This window comes from Notolepis coatsorum (genome assembly GCF_963971535.1).
Source record: "Notolepis coatsorum genome assembly, chromosome: 12".
In the NCBI taxonomy this organism is placed as follows: Eukaryota; Metazoa; Chordata; class Actinopteri; order Aulopiformes; family Paralepididae; genus Notolepis; species Notolepis coatsorum.
Window position 1 is genome coordinate 30,327,468 of NC_140176.1, and position 21,725 is coordinate 30,349,192.

At 46.7% G+C, this 21,725-nt stretch overlaps 1 protein-coding gene across 4 annotated transcripts in view; it reads right to left on the reverse strand.

The window, feature by feature from the left end:
* Nucleotides 1-21,725, reverse strand: part of vwa2 (von Willebrand factor A domain containing 2) — a 120,375-nt gene that overhangs the window by 91,578 nt on the left and 7,072 nt on the right. For 2 of the 4 annotated variants that reach the window (XM_084326418.1, XM_084326417.1), the window contains exon 2: nt 7,442-7,542. The exons of the other annotated variants lie outside the window; for them this stretch is intronic. In XM_084326418.1, the coding sequence (XP_084182544.1) occupies nt 7,442-7,470 (29 nt within the window). In that variant the 5' untranslated portion in view covers nt 7,471-7,542. The remainder of the gene's footprint in view (nt 1-7,441; nt 7,543-21,725) is intronic. 4 annotated transcript variants of the gene reach the window in all.

A 21,725-nucleotide genomic window follows, 5' to 3' on the forward strand; every position in this document is an offset into this window, starting at 1 on the left:
AATGCGATATTTATCGTTATCGTTATATCGCCCAGCCCTAACCCCAACCCTTACTAACCCTAACCACCTTACTAACCCTAACAACCTTACTAACCCTAACCACCTTACTAACCCTAACCACCTTACTAACCCCAACCCTTACTAACCCCAACCCTTACTAACCCTAACCACCTTACTAACCCTAACCACCTTACTAACCCTAACACTTACTAACCACCTTACTAACCCTAACACTTACTAACCACCTTACTAACCCTCTCTTACTAACCACCTTACTAACCCTCTCTTACTAACCACCTTACTAACCCTCTCTTACTAACCCTAACCACCTTAGAATAGAATAGATAGAATAGAAGTACTTTATTAATCCCGAGGGAAATTCAGCGCCACAGATCGTTCACAAAGAATATTTAGTTGGTCGAAAGTCAAAATAAGAATAGGAATAAGAATAAGAATAAAATACAAAGTCAGAGATATACATACTAAAATATGTATTTACAGTCTAAAATATACAGTCCGACAATATACAGTAATATACAGTAAATGTACAGTAACATGTCAAATGTAAATGTCCAGGAAGGTATACCTATTGTAAAATGTAAATGTACAGGAAGATATACAGGGATTAACTGTGTGTTACTCTGTGCTCAGTGAGGCACAGTGAGGCGTAGTACAGTCATGGCTCACTAACCGTAACCACCTCACCAACCCTAACCCACTCTAATTAAAGTCCCTGGAGTTTGACCAGGACTCTCTTTAAAGTCTCGCTTAAAGGGAAACCTTTATATTTAGGATCATCTTTTATAGTGACATGCTAGTGACTGCAGGGTGTAAGATAAGATACGATATTCCTTTATTGATCCCCTTGGGGAAATTCACCAGCCAAGCTGCAATGCTGTATCTCAACATCATTTCCACCTAAAATGTGTTTATAAACCTATCCCTAACCATCTCCGCTACCTACAATTAAAACATTCCAAAACATCCTTCCGGGCGATGTCCTTGTGACATCACCTTGTGACAACATCTTGTGACAACAAAGGATAGGTACTGTTACTGCAAGCCAGCAAGGTCACTACAGGATGAGGAGTTCCAGAGAGAGGGAGGATCACACTCACACACTCACTTCACAGCTGCCTAATCCAAGTGCCTTGGAGTTAAGTGCCTTGCTCAAGGACACCTTGATAGTAGATGTTGAGAGAGAGGAGAGGGGGCATCTTCCTCTGCCAAGATGCCCCTTATCGGTCCAGAAATCTGACGCAGTAAAACTTGAAAGAAAGCTTCTCAAACCGTTTAAGCTCCTTTGGCTTCAGATGAAGAGTCTGGCAACCGGTCAGTGAGATAAGAGCTCTGAGTTACAAACATTCATTATATATGAGGGAAAAGACTGTAGCACTAGCTGCTGAAGGATATATCTACCATGAGTCCATGACTTCTACTGTAGTACTAATGTAGGATGAATGACTTCTATACCATGACTACCACTGTAGTACTAATGTAGGATGAATGACACCTACCATGAATACTACTGTAGTACTAATGTAGGATGAATGACACCTACCATGAATACTACTGTAGTACTAATGTAGGATGAATGACTTCTACCATGAATACTACTGTAGTACTAATGTAGGATGAATTACTTCTACCATGACTACTACTTCTGTATCAGCCAATATGAATGGCATTTTTTTTTATATCAGCCTAAAAGACATTGGAAGTCCCATACATTCACACCACTGATGATGATGATGATGATGATGATGATGATGATGATGGTATGGAAAAGAACACTTCACCCAATGAAAGCATGAGGATGCTCACACGCACGCACAGTATTTGTTGAGTCTGGCTGACTAACAAGACAGATTACAGTATCTCTCACCATCAGCTGGTGGTGGCAAACCAGAGATATAGATCTCACCTGAGAGAGAGAGAGAGAGAGAGAGAGAGAGAGAGAGAGAGAGAGAGAGAGAGAGAGAGATAGAGAGAGATAGAGAGAGAGAGAGAGAGAGAGAGAGAGAGAGAGAGAGAGAGAGAGAGAGAGAGAGAGAGAGAGAGAGAGAGAGAGAGAGAAAGTACATGTTTGAACAGAAGTGTGTCAGGCCATGTGTTGTGTCTATGTGTGTGTGTGTGTGTGTGTGTGTGTGTGTGTGTGTGTGTGTGTGTGTGTGTGTGTGTGTGTGTGTGCGCTCCTCAGACAGGTCTGGAGTGTGGGACATGATTGGTCAGATCCCAAGTGTGGGAGGTGTTTAGCCTGTGATCAGTTTGAAGGTGAATGGAGAGGTTCTGAAGAAGCCTTGTAATTCACTACCTGTAGTTTAAATACAGACCCTGGTCCTCATTCTCGAATGTGTTCGTAAGTGCCTTTGTAAACATCTTGGTAAAAATGTCGTATACAAAAATTCTCCTCCGGATTCCTGAATGCGTGAAATGGTCTTCGTAAAAGGGTGCCTGTATGTCTTTGTCCTAAATCTGATATTCACAATCCGATTCATATTCACAATCTGCAATCACAATCATACCAGCGGCCATCAGGCTCCACAACAGTGGGCAGAGACCGCTGCCAGACATCAAACTACTAGGAACCTAGTAGTTGACTCTCACCTACCCAGATTATATATTGTAACTATATTTATTGTAGGGCAAATATAACTGAGAGGGCATACATACCCTCATATTGCACCTTGTTGCCCATATGCGCATGTCCAGAGTTAATTATATTGTTATATTGTTTACACTGCCTTTTTATTCTATTTTTATTCTTACTTCTCCACTGTATTATAATTCTACTACCTGTACCTTCCTTCCCCCCTCCCCCATGCTGCTATGATGCCTGAATTTCCCCCAAGGGGATCAATAAAGGAATATCTTATCTTATATTCACAATCTGATTCATATTCACAATCTGATTCAAATGCATAATCAGATTCACATTCACAATCTGATTAATTCAATCTGTATAATCACAGTTTTCCTACATTTACTTCAATAGAATGTTCTACAATGGCATTTTCTGTGGGCAAGGAGGAGGGGCTCAAGCCTCCTATGGACCCTATCTGTGCACCTGCGTGTGTGTGTGTGTGTGTGTGTGTGTGTGTGTGTGTGTGTGTGTGTGTGTGTGTGTGTGTGTGCCTGTGTGTGTGTGTGAGAGGAGAAGTTGGGGGCTGCAGATAAGGGGGTTTTGATGAACCCTTGTTGTCGATAAGCTCTGCCATAATATCCTGCCTGTGTCTGAATGTCGGGAGGTATGCGTGTGTTTGGCGTCTTTTAAGAGGAGTCTGTGTGTCTGATGGTATCTGTGGACCTGTATCAGCCTCTCTGCGAGAACCCTTCAGAAGGCTGGACTGATGGTATCTGTGGGGGCTGCTCCGTTTGAGCACTCACTGGAGCGTCTCGATGACAAGGAACTTCATTAAGGGGGTGGTGGGAGGGGGGGGGGGGGCTTAAGCTTTGAATGTGTGCATGAGTCTGTGTATGAGTGAGCAGGGCACGAAATTAACTTTTTGACTCACCGGCCAGTGGCGGGTAGATGGGAAAAATCTTCCCGCCAAGCATATTTCTTACCAGCCAAAAAAACGCATTTTTGTGTCACATATATATTAAAAAAAATCAGTAAATTTCAAGTAGATAGGGTATTATGTTGAAGAATACACTTAAATAAGAGGCCAGAGTAAAATTTTAAGCAAATTATTTTAATATATTTATTGATGATTGATTAATCAATACATGTCAATTCAATCACATTGGGGACGAAGCACGGATATATCCGGCTTTCGAATCCATGCGTTGTGGACAGAATCACGGAGATATCCGTGGGAAGTTGTTATTGCTTTTATTCCATTTTAATAACCTGTTCAAGGTCACCGAGCAGCACTGCAGATCTTTCCTACTCTATGAATTCGACAATGTGCAATACCGGTCATATCCTCTTATGGGCGCTATCGCGCTACTGCAATGTGCCCTGTGGGCGAACGGATCAGTCTCTTTGTTTTCTTTCAATGGAGTTTTCAGTTAGCACTGGCAGGATTCTGGATCTGCAGCCTGTAGCTTGGATTACGTTTCGAATCGCAGATTTCACCATGCAATAAGTGGATTTATCATCAGCCAATGGACATATCGATCTACCAGATGGCGATCGATAATGGGGAAATGCTCGGGGGGATCCCACCGGCTCTTTCACGTAAATTACAGCCCGATCAGAGCTTGCTATGATACTCAACCAGCCGACCAGCGTATGTGGCTACTTAGACGAACACGGTTATTGGTAATCAATAATAATAAACGACGTCCCCCGCCCCCCCCCCCCCCTTTCATGCATACATGCTTTGGGATCGTCCGGATCATATGCAGTTTGAGTTATTTCTGTAGCATCTGTAAAATGGAAATGCCATTGGCTATAACGTTAGCAGCTATTAGCTCTATAACAAGCCTTCCAGAAAATATACTAGCCCTATAAAGCTATAAAGCTTATATTCACGGCGCTATAAAATGAGAACCTATTGATGCATTTTTTTTTCTTTAAGCCATTTTGAGGAGACGATTTGTGCACTCAATTGACAATGAGAATGGACAGATAGCAATACTATAAAGTATAGATTTAGCTGTACAAAAAGCCACACGTTTGTTTACAAAAGCTGGTCCTCAGGGCGGTTAGGTGGCCGAGCGGAGATTGCGTTCGTCACCAGCCCCGGAGCTGAGCTGGATTTGCCTGTTCGAATCCAGCTCACAGCTCCGGGGTTGTCACCAGCTTGGCTGGCCGTCTGCACTGATACAATTGGCTGTATCAGAGGGTGGGAGAAGCTGGCGGGGTGGGTCCGGGTCGTTGTAAACAGCGACTCCTACAGTTCGGTCGGGGCGCCTGCTAAGCGCGGATTGGACGTGAGGGGGATAGTGTGGTCCTCCCACACGCTACGCCCTCTCAATGAGAATCCGCGCTGCCAGGTGAAAAGAAGCGGTGATTGGCTGGACGTGTGTCGGAGGAAGCACGTGGTAGCCTCCACTCTCCCAGATGATCTGACTGTGGGGGGTAAGTGCGCAGCGACCAGGAAGGGACTGGGAATTGGCATACGACTAACATTGGGATGGGAGAAAATCGGAGGAAAAATGGAGGGGGAAAAAGACCAATAAAAAAAAAAAAAAAAGAAGCTGGTCCTCAACCATTATATTAGACGGGCCCCAGTGGCCGCGAAAGTGTTAAGCTTAAATTGTACCCTACTGTTAAACATCATCAGACTCCTCACTCTACCCTCTTTGCAGGATTTAACAGAACATAATAAAATGTGAAGGTTTTATAAACCTAACTTAAACCTCCTCAATCATGTCCTCATCAGAGTCCACAATCTCATTGATTTACTACCGATGACAAACGTGTTGTTTCTGTTTTTCTTTTTGACTTTGAGAAAATAATAATCACACACAAAGGGATAATGGCTTATAGCAGACTTAATGATTTTAGAATATTTCAGATAATGAAATGAATACTATCCAGTTAGTATTTATAGTGTAACGTTTGGCTTTAATTTAAATCATATTGAACGTAGAGAGAGAGAGAGAGAGCGAGAGAGAGAGAGCGAGAGAGAGAGAGCGAGAGAGAGAGAGAGCAAGAGAGAGAGCGAGCGAGACCCCCCCGTCTGAGTTGCCGTAGACAGTTGATGATGTCACACACACTACTAGACTGTCAGGATGTCAACACGGAACCTGGATGCCCGATGCATGAAGCGATATAAAGAAACCAATAGCCAATAAATGTGAAGTTATCTTTGAACCCCTGTTGTCAAGCCTCGTTAATATAACCCCTTTCCTCACTAATGGAACTGGTTTTGTGGACTCACTGACGGTGCTTTGAGCGTTTCCAGGGTTAGCAGCTAACGCTAATTAGCTTAGCTTAGTCAGCTCATGGTCTGTGGTCTGTCTGTGTCTATAATGAAATTATAGGAAAAGCTATGCGAAACGTTCTTTTGTTAGGTGGTCCCGCTCTCGCTGCCGCGGTGGGTTTTCTTTTTAGCGGTCGGCTTACTCTTTCCATAGTTCCACATTATTTGTAACCCATTTAAAGTTATTAAGCTAACGTTAGCTCCCTACAGTGCAAGCAGGCACCACGGGCAGTCAGGACAGAAGAGTAGTGGATGTGACATCGGTAAACAAGCCACAAATTAGGCCTGTCGTAAGACCAAAACACACAGCAGTTTTAATAATTTTACATGACTATTTGGTTGCCCGCCACATGGCGGACAGACCTCTCAGTCTCACTCGCCAAACTTAAAATCGGCCCGCCATTGGCGGGTGGCGGGCTCTAATTTCATGCCCTGTGAGTGAGCAAGCATGTCAGACAGAGCACAGACAGAGCAGACAGAGCAGACAGAACAGACAGAGCACAGACAGAGCAGACAGAGCAGACAGAGCAGAGACAGAGCAGACAGAGCAGACAGAGCAGAGACAGAGCAGACAGAGCAGACAGAGCACAGACAGAGCAGACGGAGCAGAGACAGAGCAGACAGAGCACAGAGCAGACAGAGCAGACAGAGCAGACAGAGCAGAGACAGAGCGGACGGAGCAGACAGAGCAGAGACAGAGCAGACAGAGCAGACAGAGCAGACAGAGCACAGACAGAGCACAGACAGAGCAGAGACAGAGCAGACAGAGCAGACAGAGCAGAGACAGAGCAGACAGAGCAGACAGAGCAGACAGAGCACAGACGGAGCAGACAGAGCACAGACAGAGCAGACAGAGCAGACAGAGCAGAGACAGAGCAGACAGAGCAGACAGAGCAGAGACAGAGCAGACAGAGCACAGACAGAGCAGACAGAGCACAGACAGAACAGACAGAGCACAGACAGAACAGACAGAGCACAGACAGAGCAGACAGAGCAGACAGAGCAGACAGAGCACAGACAGAGCAGACAGAGCAGACAGAGCACAGACAGAACAGACAGAGCACAGACAGAACAGACAGAGCACAGACAGAGCAGACAGAACAGACAGAGCAGACAGAGCACAGACAGAGCAGACAGAGCAGACAGAGAAGAGACAGAACAGACAGAGCAGAGACAGAGCAGACAGAGCAGACAGAGCAGAGACAGAGCAGACAGAACAGACAGAGCAGAGACAGAGCAGACAGAGCAGACAGAACAGACAGAGCAGACAGAGCAGACAGAGCAGAGACAGAGCAGACAGAACAGACAGAGCAGAGACAGAGCAGACAGAGCAGACAGAACAGACAGAGCAGACAGAGCAGACAGAGCAGACAGAGCGCAGACAGAGCAGACAGAGCACAGATGCTACATGTAACAAGTGCACACACACACATGGGGTAGAGAGGGGGAGGGAGGGAGGTGGAGGGGGGAGGGAGGAAGGAAGGTGGAGGGGGGAGGGAGGAAGGAAGGTGGAGGGAGGTAGGGAGGTGGAACATTCAAACTACGTTGCAGAAAATGATTCCAACCTGAATGAGGAATGTGGTTCTTGGTTCATGGAGCTGAATGGACACAGAGCACCGTTGGTGTGTTTGATGTAGTGACCTGGGCAGGTCAACCTCCCTTCAGCCTGAGGAATTGTAATTAGCTAACGTTACCTTAAAGGGGCACTTCACCAAAAAACATCACCAAAACTTTTGGCCACTGGGAGCTGCCCAGTACAACCACAATCTGACACTGTTGAGTGTTGACCACTAGGAGCTGCCCAGTACAACCACAATCTGACACTGTTGAGTGTTGACCACTAGGAGCTGCCCAGTACAACCACAATCTGACACTGTTGAGTGTTGACCACTAAGAGCTGCCCAGTACAACCACAATCTGACACTGTTGAGTGTTGACCACTAGGAGCTGCCCAGTACAACCACAGTCTGACACTGTTGACCACTAGGAGCTGCCCAGTACAAGCACAGTCTGACACTGTTGACCACTAGGAGCTGCCCAGTACAACCACAGTCTGACACTGTTGACCACTAGGAGCTGCCCAGTACAACCACAGTCTGACACTGTTGACCACTAGGAGCTGCCCAGTACAACCAGTCTGACACTGAGCTGGTCATTGCAGCAGCATTCATTGGATAGAGGTACTGAAGTGGCATGTTGACTTACAATAACATTACTTCATCATGTTATTGTTTAACTTGCACTGGAAAACCACAGCACGGTCAAATACAATTTTGTCATGAAAACAAGAAAAAACGATTGTGATGAGTTTTGGTCATAATTCTCATCCATGACCCTATGACTGATGTGGGATCTGTGGTGTCAGTGAGCTGGTCAAAGTGATCTGTGGTGTCAGTGAGCTGGTCAAAGTGATCTGTGGTGTCAGTGAGCTGGTCAAAGTGATCTGTGGTGTCAGTGAGCTGGTCAAAGTGATCTGTGGTGTCAAAATGATACAGTATGTTGTGTCAGTGAGCTGGTCAAAATGATCTGTGGTATCAGTGAGCTGGTCAAAATTATATGTTGTGTCAAAATGATCGTTTGTGTCAAAATGATGGTTTGTGTCAAAATGATCGGTTATGTCAAAATTATCTGTTGTGTCAAAAATGATCTGCTGTGTCAAATGATATGTTGTGTCAGTGAGCTGGTCGAAATGATCTGTTGTGTCAGTGAGCTGGTCAAAATGATCTGTTGTGTAAAAAATGATCTGCTGTGTCAAAATGATCAAATTCAAGTTTATTTTTAGTTGTCACATATAACGTACATGTACTCTACAGTGAAATGCTTGGTTCTGTATGAGCCCCTGAGAATGTGCTTCATACAGTAAAAAAGTAGTAAAAGAGGAATAACACCATACAATATACAAGCTAAAGTACAACCTAAATACAATCTAGAATATAATCTAGCAGATATCCCCCCCCCCCTCTCATGGATATGTGAAGGACGGGAGATATTATTGCCACAGAAGGAGTAGAAACAATTAGGTAGCTGATTAGTACTGATAGAACCCACCGTGCATCATTAGTTCACCCACATCTCACGTGCACACACCCCAGACACACACACTACAAAGACACTAGGTTAGTCAGAAGTAAGTGAGTGGAGGTGAGGTTGGAGTTGTGACATATAGAGAGAGATTGAGATATTCGGAGTTGTGTAAGGAGAGGTAGTGAGAGGAGAGGTGAAGGCGAGAAGGTGTTCATTGTGTACTGGACCCTGGACTGGCTGAGAAACCCCCTTGTGGACCCTGGACCGGACGACTACCCTGAGTATTGAACATTCCATTTTTGTGTACGAGAGCCTGTTTTGTGTTTTTGACCATCGGACTGTATTACGACCATTCTCTTGCCTATCGAACTGAATTCTGCCCTTATTCTTTTTATTTTTTTTCTACTTTTTTCTCCCCATTTTTCTATTTTTCTCCCATCCCAATTTTTCGTATTATCCAATTCTTCCCTCCCCTGTCTCGAACGTTGCTAGACCATGCCTCCAACTGGTCGGCGGCAATGTGGACGAAGCCTTGCATCACGTGTCCCCTCCGGTACACGAGGAGGCAGCCGTCGCATCTTTTCACCTGTACAGCGCAATCTCTCAGTGGCGAGGAGTAACACGTGGGAGGCTCACGCTGCCCCCGATACTTCCTGATTCTGCTGTACAGGCGCACCAACCGACCTGTAGGAGTCGCTGTCCACAATGTCCGATCCCCACCCACCGGCTTTCCACCCGTTAATTAATGCCAATTGTATTAGTATGAACGACCAGCCAAGCCGGAAGCAACGCCGAGAGCTGGGCTCGAACCCAGCATCTCCTGCGTTAGTGGCGAGCGCCTTGCTCACTGCGCCACTTAGCCGCCCAATTCTGCCCTTATTCAATAAATATTCTTATTGATTGATATTGCTCTTGTGTGGACATTCGAATTTGTTTGTATTTGAACAGTGGCGAGTCTGAACCCCACCAGGCTCGTCACGGTACAGTGAGTAAAAATGCAGACAATGAGGTACAAAAACTTTAACAGATTCAGCGGCAATCACGAGTATAATTGGGTTATATCGCCAGCGGTTGAGCGCCAATCACGAGTATAGTCTGGTTTTGGTCCTTTGATCTTTTTCCTCTGATCCCCATTCTAAATCATCATCCGGATCATTCTAGCCGTCTCTGGCTCGTTTGTATACGTTGGAATTGCAATGCCAATGGTGGCAGTATCGTCTGTGTCTGAACTGGAATTGCATTGGTGTGGATACACGTTTTCCTTCTTTCTTTTTTTTGGTACAGTCTCCTCCTCCTGCTTGAACAGAGATTCACATCGATTGCCTCGAAATTCCGTTGCCAAAGCGTATTTACCATCGAAACGTGTATAGATATATACACTGGTAATTGCGATGGCGATGCGATCACTTGGAATTATTCTTTTTGGAATACCTTCTGGCTAAGGTAAGGTATATTCTATATCTATTTTACTGAACCTGAAACATGTTTTTCTAACTATCACAGTTTTGTTATTTACCGGAGCAGAGATAGAGGAGGAGAGAGAGAGAGGAGGAGAGAGAGGTAGGAGGACAGAGAGAGAGGAAGAGAGAGAGGGAGGAGGAGAGAGAGGGAGGACAGAGAGGCAGGAGGACAGGGAGAGAGGAGGAGAGAGAGGGAGGAGGAGAGAGAGGAGGAGGACAGAGAGGGAGGAGGACAGAGGGAGGACAGAGAGGAGGACAGAGAGAGGAGAGAGAGGGAGGAGGAGAGAGAGGTAGGAGGACAGAGAGGCAGGAGGACAGAGAGGTAGGAGGACAGAGAGGCAGGAGGACAGAGAGGGAAGAGGACAGAGGGAGGACAGAGAGGCAGGAGGACAGAGAGGCAGGATAACAGAGGGAGGAGGACAGAGGCAGGAGGACACAGAGGCAGGAGGACAGAGAGGCAGGAGGACCGAGGCAGGAGGACAGAGAGGCAGGAGGACCGAGGCAGGAGGACAGAGAGGCAGGAGGACAGAGATACTATATATAAGGGCCAAACTTGACTTAACAAAACAATAAAACTATAAGCCCTTGAGGAGGCTGCTACCGGCTAAAAACCTATAATTGACGCGTCTGTGGCCGCTGTTGTAACCGTCTGGTGAAAGGAATGAATGTCCACAAGGTTCGTTCCACTAATACCCCAAATGGGTTTATTTACCACACAAACGTGATACAAAGCAATTGCCAACGATACCTTTCAAAAGAACAAACAAACACTTTACCCTACAAACAAAACGATAACAAACAACGTGCCGTGTCGACGTGACAACTTGACGACTTGACGACTTGACGGTCAAAAACTGTTTGGCTCTACCGGTAACCAAACACACCTGCCTGTCATCAGTCCTGTTACCCATTAAGTAGCTACGTATGTCACCTACTGGTGAGCAACGGGAACTGATGCCACAAACTCAATTTGGCAGGCTGGCAGGCACAATGTATTACAGGCAGAATTCATCATAAATACATAAATCCAAACAAATGCATAAAATATAACATATGGCACTACAACCATGTAAATTACACTGTAGATTCAATCATTTAAAAAATAGGATACTGTAGATTAAAACATTCAAAAAATAGGATACTGTAGATTTCATGTTTTGGTGCATTTCTTTTTTTTATCCACTTTTTCTCCTTATTTTCTATTTTTCTCCCATCCCAATTTCGTGTTTCCAATTCTCCCCTCCCCTGTCTTGAACGTTGCTCGATAATGCCCCCCACTGGTCGGTTGTAGTGAGGATAGAAGCCTTGCATCATGTGTCCCTCCGGTACACAAGGAGGCAGCCTGTCACATCTTTTCACCTGCCAGCGCGGACTCTCAGTGGCGAGGTGTAATGCATGGGAGGCTCACACTACCCCCGCTACTTCCTGTCTCTGCTGTGCAGGTGTCCCCCAACCGACCTGTAGGAGTCGCTGTCCACAACGTCCAAATCCCCACCCATTGACTTCCACCCGCTGGCTCTGCCAATTGAGCCAGTATGACGGCCGGCCCAAGCCGGAGGCAACGCTGACACCCGGATTCGAGACCGGAGTCTCTTGCAGTGGTGACGAGCGCAATCTCCGCTGCGCCACCCAGCCGCCCATGTTTTGGTGCATTTCTAACCTACCAGTATGTAACAGTTTGGCTATGTGTAGCGGCTGAACACGGCAGTGTGGTAGAGATCTGGTTGTAGTGACATTGGACCTCATTCACCAACATTGTCTTAAGTTTTCTCTTATGACAACCTCCTTGGAAGTTCGTAAGAGAAAGCGTACAACAGTTACCCCCGGATTCATCAACGCGTGGAGAGGTTGTCTTAATTTGCCAAATGATCGCAGCTGCGGACCCCTGAATGAACGTACCCGATTTGCATACAGACACGCCCCTCCATCTTATTATAATGTGAGGGCTGTGTGCAAAACAAGGGTCAGCATTGCATGTAGCGCGGAAGCGCTTTGCGAGGGATCAAAATTTGATTAGATTCAAATGTATTGTCATCATACAGCACACTATAGCTATAGTGGAATAGACTATTAACCCATTCAGTGCCAACCACGAGATTAGTCGGGTTAACTCGCCATGTGTTGAGTGCCAAGACCCGAGAAAACTCAGGTTTTAATCGTTATTTCTTTTATTAGCCATATCCATAAATTTTTCATCCATCCAGCCTGACGTTATCATTGGGAATGGGTCTGAGCTCGAAGAGGGCAAATACCGCCGCCTATCGTCTCCCGGATGGTATTGCACATCATTGGATTGGATTGGGTGGGACTGTGCATCCGAAAAAAACTCCTCTCCCGGGGTTTCTCATCTCGGGCAAGCAGTATCTGTTACCACATTCACTGGGGAGGCTCGGAGCAGCTTTCGATTATGTGTTTTGGTGCTATAACGTTGGATAAATAAACGCAATCAATATTTGGAATGGCAATCAGGAATTGGATTAATCTTTTTGCAGAATATCTGATGTGAGGTAAAGACTCTTAGTCTTGGGTTAATCAGATGTTTTTTCTCCGCCATCGCAGCGTGTGTGTGTGTGTGTGCGTAACGTTAGCCGTATCCACGGCATGGATAATCGATTTTTCAGCCCGCTTCTCTAGCATGCATAAGTACACATATACTATCGATAATCTAGCGTTTATTTGAAAACGATCATAAATCAGCCGAAAAATTACAACGTGTTTTGTGTATTCCAGTAAAGGGCTATTATCACGGAATTTCTCTGGAAATTCTCTGGATCTCCAAAACTATACTCGTATTCAAAACGGTATAAAACAGAAATGTACCAATGAAAAAACAATCCGTTTCGTACATGTTGACTGCAAGCAAGTCATTGATAAGCGAGGGGTGTTTTAGACCCATAGCCATCATTTAAGATATAGTTTAGGCGTTCGCAAATTTCCCCGTCCTCCCATTGACTTCTTAACTGGCATGCTAGCCCTAATATGGTCAAAGGGGCATGGCTCTGAATGAGTTAATATTCCATATTTATACCGTCTTGTATGCTCCTGGCCACCTGCCTCAGCGCGCACACACACGTGCACTGTATAGTCTATGTGCATAATGACTTGTTTTATTAGGAGATCGCAAATACTGTAAGCGCTGCCCTATAGTAGTCCTACTGTAGTTCGACTACAGTACAGTACACGTCTTAGCGTGACATGATGTCTACTGCATAGAGTATCTGCGATCTCCTAATAAAACAAGTCATTAGAATAATATAAACCTACTGTTGCTGGAACAATTCATTGCACGTATAGTGTGTGCGCGCTGAGGCTGGTGGCCGCAAGCGCTTCCATCACCACCGCGGTCCTCTCCTGGCTGTTAGCGAACCTCTCCAGGCTGTTGGCGACTCTCTCCTGGCTGTCCAGCATTGCCTAGACCGTGTTGCCACGGCCCGGGCACTTGGTCGTGCGGCTGAGGGGCACCACTGGTGGACAGGGGACAGCGCTTCAGCCGCATGACCCAGTGCCCTCAGCGTACACACACACACAAGCACGCTTACTATACGTGCAATGAATCGTTCCGGCAACAGTAGGCTTTTATTATTCTAATGACTTGTTTTATTAGGAGATCGCAGATACTCTATGCGCTGCATACAGTACACCAGCGGTGCCACGCTTATTCTCTGACACCCTTGTTTGAGTATTACTGAAGTAATGTGTTTAGTTCTTGAGAGAAATTGTAAACTCTATCTAATAGTGACAAAATCAAGTAAGTCAAATTCATGTTTAATTATTCATCCTATATCCGTGCAAGGGCTGTCGCGGTATGACATTTTCTCACCGTGGTTGTGTGTGTGGCTAATCACTGCGGGATGCGGTGGTACCGCACTTCTATTAAAAAAATATATATATAATTTTTTTTTTTTTTTTTTTAGATTTTTTTATATACCTGTATATATTTTTTTTAGTGCTGTAAGGCAATTAAACAAATTAATCTAATTAATTACAGGATTTGTAATTAATTAATCTAATTAATCGGATTTTTATCGCATAACCATTTTAGGCCTGATATTCTATATTCTATAATCATATTTCAAATTGCATGTGTCCGGATGGCAGAATTCAGTACTGTATCTACAAAACCTTCCGTTTAATCATCTTCCATTTATTCATTTGCTTAGATTTTTCAGGTCTGGTAAATTTTAGCATGGTGTTATTCACAGTCAAAGATAAAAAAAAAGATTATTGATATTCTCAATTGGTTCATTACAATTTACTCAAGCCTAGTAACAGACAGTATTTATGACACTGGGAATACATTCCCTGAGATCCATAGATGCCCCTAGAATCAGATACCAAGAACATGCAAATGGCCCATATTAAAAAAAGTCTGTAAATGTGTATTCTACGTTCTTCTTATTGAATGAATGATAAAAAAAATAATAATAATAAAATAAAATTGTAATGGCGGCTAGGTGGTGCAGTGGGCAAGGCACTCACCACCAATGCTGGAGACGCTGGGTTCGAGCCCAGCTCTCCACATTGTTTTCAGTTTGGCTGGTCGTCCGTACTAATACAATTGGCAGTATTAGGGGGAGGGAAAACTGATGGGTGGGGATCGGACGTTGTGGACAGCGACTCCTACAGGTCGGTTGGTGCGCCTGCACAGTAGAATCAAGAAGCAATGGGGGCGGCGTCCCTCCAAAAGCGCAGAACCCTGACGCTGAAAGATCGCGCTGCGCAGGTGAAAAGATGCGACGGCTGCTACCTCGAGTATCGGAGGGGACTCGTGCTATGTATGGCTTACACGTCCACATTGCAGCCGGCTTGTGGGAGGCATGAAACAGCGTTCGAGATAGGGGAGGGTTGAATTGGACGATACGAAAATTGGGATGGGAGAAAAATAGAAAATGGGAGAAAAAGTGGATCAAAAAATAAATAAAAATTAATTGTGATTATATATTTTTAATTTTTAATTAATTTTCATAACACGATAATTTGCTGTGTAATTAATTAATCTAATTAACGCGATAAACTGATAGCCCTAATTTTTTTTATTATTAAGACATGCAAGTTTTACCCGCGATTGTGATTAGAAAGAAATTCTAAGGTCGTAGGAGTCCCGAAACTATTTTAAACATGTTTGATAATCTATCCATTTGTCTGAAATGTGATAAAAGTAGATTAGGGTGTTGCCTGCTTTGCTCCTTTAAGAGTGATGCGTTGTGGGATATATGCCCTTCTCCAACTTAAAACTAACGTTATTTGAGTGAACATTTAACGTTATTATAACACTATTTTAACGTTAGTGAATTTGAATGCACATACTGTACATAGCTAGTTAAATATCACAACTTGTGTCATCATTGTTCATCATTGGGGGAAACTAAGTGCTGCCTCTCTCTACCGTCCCCGCTACACTCGGGACTACATTAACGTGGCAAGCACAGAAAGACTCAGAAGAAGCTTCTATCCCCAGGCCATCAGGTTGCTCAACGAACAATAACACTATGCAACAACCATCAAATGCACTCACAAGTCACAACACACACATCCACACGCACACACTCACTTTAAACAAACAACACACTGCAGCACCCACTCTCCACACTTTAGAACACCTAAACACACTTTATATTTATTGGTAAAGGATTTGCACTACAACCCATACCTCAGTACACCTTACTGTAAATTGTACCTAAATTGTACCTCATCCCATTTCTGCTTTGCACTATATAGTATTGTATATTAGTATATTGCATAGTATATTGTATATTGTATGGTAACTCAGTTACTTCTATTCTGCATCGAACATTGTACATATGTACATATGTATATGTATATACTGAACCCTGTCTACGTACGCGACTTCTTTTTTTACTTCTATTTTTACATGCTATACTATTTTATTTTATTTCATACTTATCTTTTGTCTAGCACAGTCTCTGGAGCGAAACAGAAAGAAGCATTTTGTATAAAAGTATTCTGTACTTCTGTATGACAACTATTAAAGAAACTTGAACTTAAACGTTATAGTATATATATATATATATATTATATATATATATATATATATATAGCCTATAGGTAACGTTATAGATAGCGAACGTTAACTAACGTTTGCAAACAAAGCTAACGTTATCCAGTTGACATTACAGATCATAATAGCTATAATAACGTTAACAAAGTGAGAGTAGGGAAACGTTAATGTAGTCCCGAGTGTAGCGGGAACGGTAGAGAGAGGCAGCACTTAATTTGCGTGTAACGTCAATAACATTAAGAATAGAGAGCTGCAAACGGAAATTAATGCCCAGTCCTTGAGAGAACTGAGTGTTTACTGTCACCACCTTTACAGAGGGAATTACCCCGAAGTCCGGCTAGTTATAACAAGTACGTTACATGACCGGCACTTCGGCCCGGGAGTTAGGAGAACGCTCCCCTGTACTCCACTACGGTTTATTATTATGATTATTTAATTCCAAGGATGTCTGTAGAGTCGATGTGAACAATCACCATGATTCCTCCCAAATAAAGCCCTTAAGAACACGGCACACACCAGTCTGTCCGATTTACGACTGCTCTTCAGCGCTCCTAAATCCTGCTCTTAGCTAATAGCGAATCCCTGAGAAGCGACCGTTTTCGTGAATCCCAAAATCGTCCCGAAATTTGTTCTTGACTTTTGTCTCAAGTCTGTTGGTGAATGAGACCCATTGTGTTTATGGTGAGACGCTGATTACCAGACGACCGCTCTACCTCCTGAGCCACTGTCTAACCTTCTGATTACCAGACGACCGCTCTACCTCCTGAGACACTGTCTAACCCTAACCTTCTGATTACCAGACGACTGACCGCTCTACCTCCTGAGACACTGCTAACCCTAACCTTCTGATTACCAGACAACCGCTCTACCTCCTGAGACACTGTCTAACTCTAACCTTCTGATTGTCAGATGACCGCTCTTGTCATGGTTCTGCTAGGTCAGTGCTCCTTCCCCTCTCTGTTTTATCTCCCCCATTCTACTGCTCTCATTATCTTTAACTAGTTACAGGTGGTGTATCACGGGGCAGCTGATCTGCCGTCTGGAGGCAGAGTGCATCACCCACCCCACACGTGGAGAAGCTGTCAGATCGGAAACTCTCGTACCACGTTAGTCACGTTACTATGCTCTTGTTCACTACTCTGTTTCTTAGTGGTTCGCTTGGATCTCTTGTTCATCAACCTTGTCCTAATCTGTATTCTCATCCTCTCTCCTAGCCTGCACGGTGAAGACCTGGAGACGCTGGCCTGCTGGTTAAGACCTGGAGACACTGACCTGCCAGCTAAGACCTGGAGACACTGGCCTGGCTCACAAAGTACTGCTCTGACCTACGCCCGGCTGACGACAACTGCTCCTGCTATCACCCCGTCTGTCTGACTGACTATCATGCCCCCGTGTATATCCTGGGCCCAGGAGTTCAAAACATTGAATCCCTATTTGTTGCAAAGGGTCAGATTAAACTGAATATATATATTTATTGTTTTGATATACCTTGTATATTGTTTGTATATATACACGGAATATCCCTTTACCTGCGTACAAACCAGAGTAATATTCGCTCTCCTATTGGACAGCGACCCCAGGCGCCAACGACCAAGCCCCCAACGGCAAGTTCAAAGGCAACTCCGGGCATGTCGGTACATGCCCAGAGTCTGCGTAGTAATACGAGACAAGAACTGAGGTTGGCACTAGATATTCACCTTACGTATAAATACGGCGCAGGTGTAAACAGCAGTAGTCTTACCAAAACCTTAATGCCTTCACCACGAGTCAACGTGCAGTGAAGTGAGCAACCTTGCATCTAAATAGAGCATTGAGAACCGCGTGCGAATAGAATGCTAAAGTGTCAGAGTTTAACGCAGTAACGTTGAGTTCGACTTAATCTAATGTGAAGTAATAGTCGATCATTTATAGTGTATCGTGCGGCTACAGTTCTTCAGTGACCAGCATTACCATCGGTTCGTCGTGTATTTAGCTAGTGCACTTATCCAGGCTGTGCGGCCTAAATCCGTGCCCACACCCGAGGAGTCCTAGGCGAGAACCGTTGGATATGTACACAGGAGAATCTACACCGGCGATTGCAGAACCATTTCTGGTTGGATTATATTGCTTTGGGACCGTGACCACTGGAGAAGAGCACCGTTGATTCCACTGTCGTTTGGGATTTACCCCTGTGAGGATCACCACTCGGGCCCGCCTCTTGGAAGGGGCTGGCTAGCTGTCGTCAATGCTATCGAGCATATTGGATTACAACTATTGCTTTGTCTGCTGATCAGGAGAACAGATCTCCAACAAGCCCTGTCAGAACCAGATCACCTCCGTCAGTGTCATCCCCCAGCGAGGCGGACAAGATACTGGCGCAAGCCTTGATCGCCACACTGACAGCCTCCACCGAAAGAGACCGACTTCAGGGTGAACGCGACCGGCTTCAAGCAAAGACGCTTAGTGAGCGCGAACACTCCGCCACGGAAAGAGAGCGCCTGCACGCGCAACTCCAAGCTCAAGCCCTTAGTGAGCGCGAACACTCTGCCATGGAAAGAGAGCGCCTTCAGGCTCAACAGACGAGCGAGCGCGAACAACGAGAGCGCCTCCAGGCGCAACAAGCAAGCGAGCGCGAACAATCTGCAGCGGAACGAGAGCGCCTTCACGCGCAACTCCAAGCGCAAGCCCTTAGTGAACGCGAACACTCTGCAACCGAACGAGAGCGCTTCCAGGCGCAACAAAGGAGTGAAGACGACCGCATAAGACTGGAGGAGAGACGCCTTCAGACGGAAGAGAACATTGAAAGAGACCGCGCCAATGCACAGCGCGACGCCGCCAATGCACAGCGCGACGCCGCCAATGCCCAGCGCGAAGCACAGCGCGACGCCGCCAATGCACAGCGCGACGCCGCCAATGCCCAGCACGAAGCAGAGCGCGACGCCGCCCATGCCCAGCGCGAAGCAGAGAGCGACCGGCTGCAGGCGCAGATGATAGAACAATTGATTGCCAGGGCGACACCCCCTCTCTCCGCACGGAGCTCCCGGAGATCATCACGACAAGGGTCTAGGGCACCTTCCCCTACCCGACGAAGCGACCCGGGACCCGGCCAACAGGAGGATCCTGTCTACGTCTCCGACTCCCCTACCCGACGAAGCGACCCGGGACCCGGCCAACAGGAGGATCCTGTCTACGTCTCCGACTCCCCTACCCGACGAAGCGACCCGGGACCCGGCCAACAGGAGGATCCTGTCTACGTCTCCGACCCCCCTCCCCGACCGGTCCATACGAGACCCAGCCACCGGGAAGAACCGGCCTACGTAGCCGAGAGACTGACTAGAAGACTCCAGGACCTAGAAGAGGAAGAGGAAGAGGAGGAAAGTCAAGCCCACCAGCAGCAACGTACTCTGGACCAGGAGGCCCAGTACAGCCCCGACGTCAGCCCCGAGTCACTGCACTACAAACCCCCGACCCAACTCACGGGTGAGTTTGACGTACAGTCAGCACCGAGGAACAGCACCTGGGTACCCGGCCTCTGGTACCCACCGAGTACCAACCCACGACAACACGTACAGGGAGACTCGCCCAGGAGGCCTCTTCCCCTACGCTCACCAATGTGCCAGCCATCCATGGCATCGTACCTTGGCACACCGACGTTCCCAGACTTTACGCGCGAGGACAGAGCACAGTACACGGAATTACGGATGTGCTTGGAGACTATGATGTCCGACGTCCCCGACGAGTCGTACAAATATGCCATCCTCCTCAAGCATCTCAAGGTGCCCAGAGCGCATAACATAGCGCTGGCATATTCCAACTCAAGCACCCCATACTCCGCGGCTCTAGTGGCCCTCGACCAGCGTTATGGACGCATATGGGACTACGTGATACAAGAAATAAGAGATATCGACCGCCTCCCCCCAGCCAAAGACAATAGAGCACTGGATGACCTCTCTATCAAGGTACAATCCCTCGTGGGGATGCTGGGGTCCCAAAAGGAGAAGGGGAGACATGAACTATATGCAAACTCTAATGTGGAGCGAATACTGGAGAAGCTCCCTCCAGCCCGCCAAGAGCGTTTTCGGCGGCAGAGAGACCACCGCGACCCCAACGGCCCAGAAGCATCCCTCCTAGACCTAGCTGATTTCCTCGCCAGGGAGGTCAGCAGTCTAAGACTGGACACATTCGTGTGGAGTGACTCTAGCCCTAGAGATGGACCGCGGAGGTTCAATGACAACCGCCGGTCTGTGACCGTTATGCACCAGGCCGAGTCAGTGCCGCAGCACAAGAACCACAGCACCCCCCCGACCAAGGGGGAGTGGAAGATTGTATGCCAGTACTGTGAAGAGGAACATTGGCTGTCTCAATGTGACACTTTCAAGAAGCTGACCGCTGACGAGGTGAGTCAGTGGATCAAAGCCAACCGCCGCTGCTTCCGCTGCGCGCGCAGCCATATGGCAGCTGAGTGCCGCCTAAAGAAGAGATGCAGCAAGTGCGACGGCGCCCACCTGGAGGTCCTGCACGACAGCAACAAGCGCCCGCCAGGACAACCAAGTAGGCCCGTCACGGTGATGTATCAGGCCGAGGCGGTGGCACCACTACAGAAGATCCATAAGACCGCCCCCTGGTGTCCTGACTGCTACAGCAGACACTGGGAGTCACGGTGCTACTCGGACTACCGCGAATCGGCACCACTACAGAAGATCCAAGGCAACCCACCGACAGGAGTGCTCCACATAGACCAGCATAGCGGGAGCCCCCGAGTGCTCATCAAAGTGGTCAGAGTGCTCCTGAGTTACGAGGACAAGGTCCTGAACACTTACGCCGTCCTAGACGATGGGTCTGAAAAGACTCTCCTCCTCGCTTCCGCCGCAGCCCAGTTGGGCCTGCGGGGTGCCAAAGAAACAATGACAATCCGTACCATTAGAAGAGACCGGAAGACCATAAAGGGTGAAAATGTCTCCTTCACGATAGCAGCGGTCGAGCAGCCCGAAAAGCAGTATAGCATCACTAACGTATTCACCAGCCACGACATAGGCCTGTCACAGTACACCTACCCCATCCCACAGCTGATGGCGAAGTACGTGCACCTACGTCAACTACCTATACCGCTCATCGACGGCGCCACACCGACCCTGCTTATAGGCTCCAACCACGCGGACCTCATTCTCCCAATTGAGGCGGCCCACATCGGACCCAAAGGATGCCCAGTCGCGGTTCAGACCCGACTGGGGTGGACGCTCCAGGGCCCCCTCTACGGACTTGACAGTCAACCCACGTCTACACGCTGCCTGCACACAAAGGTGAGCGACACCGGCCACTCTCTCGTACAGCCCGTTGAGAGGCTATTGACATTAGACGAGAGGCCTG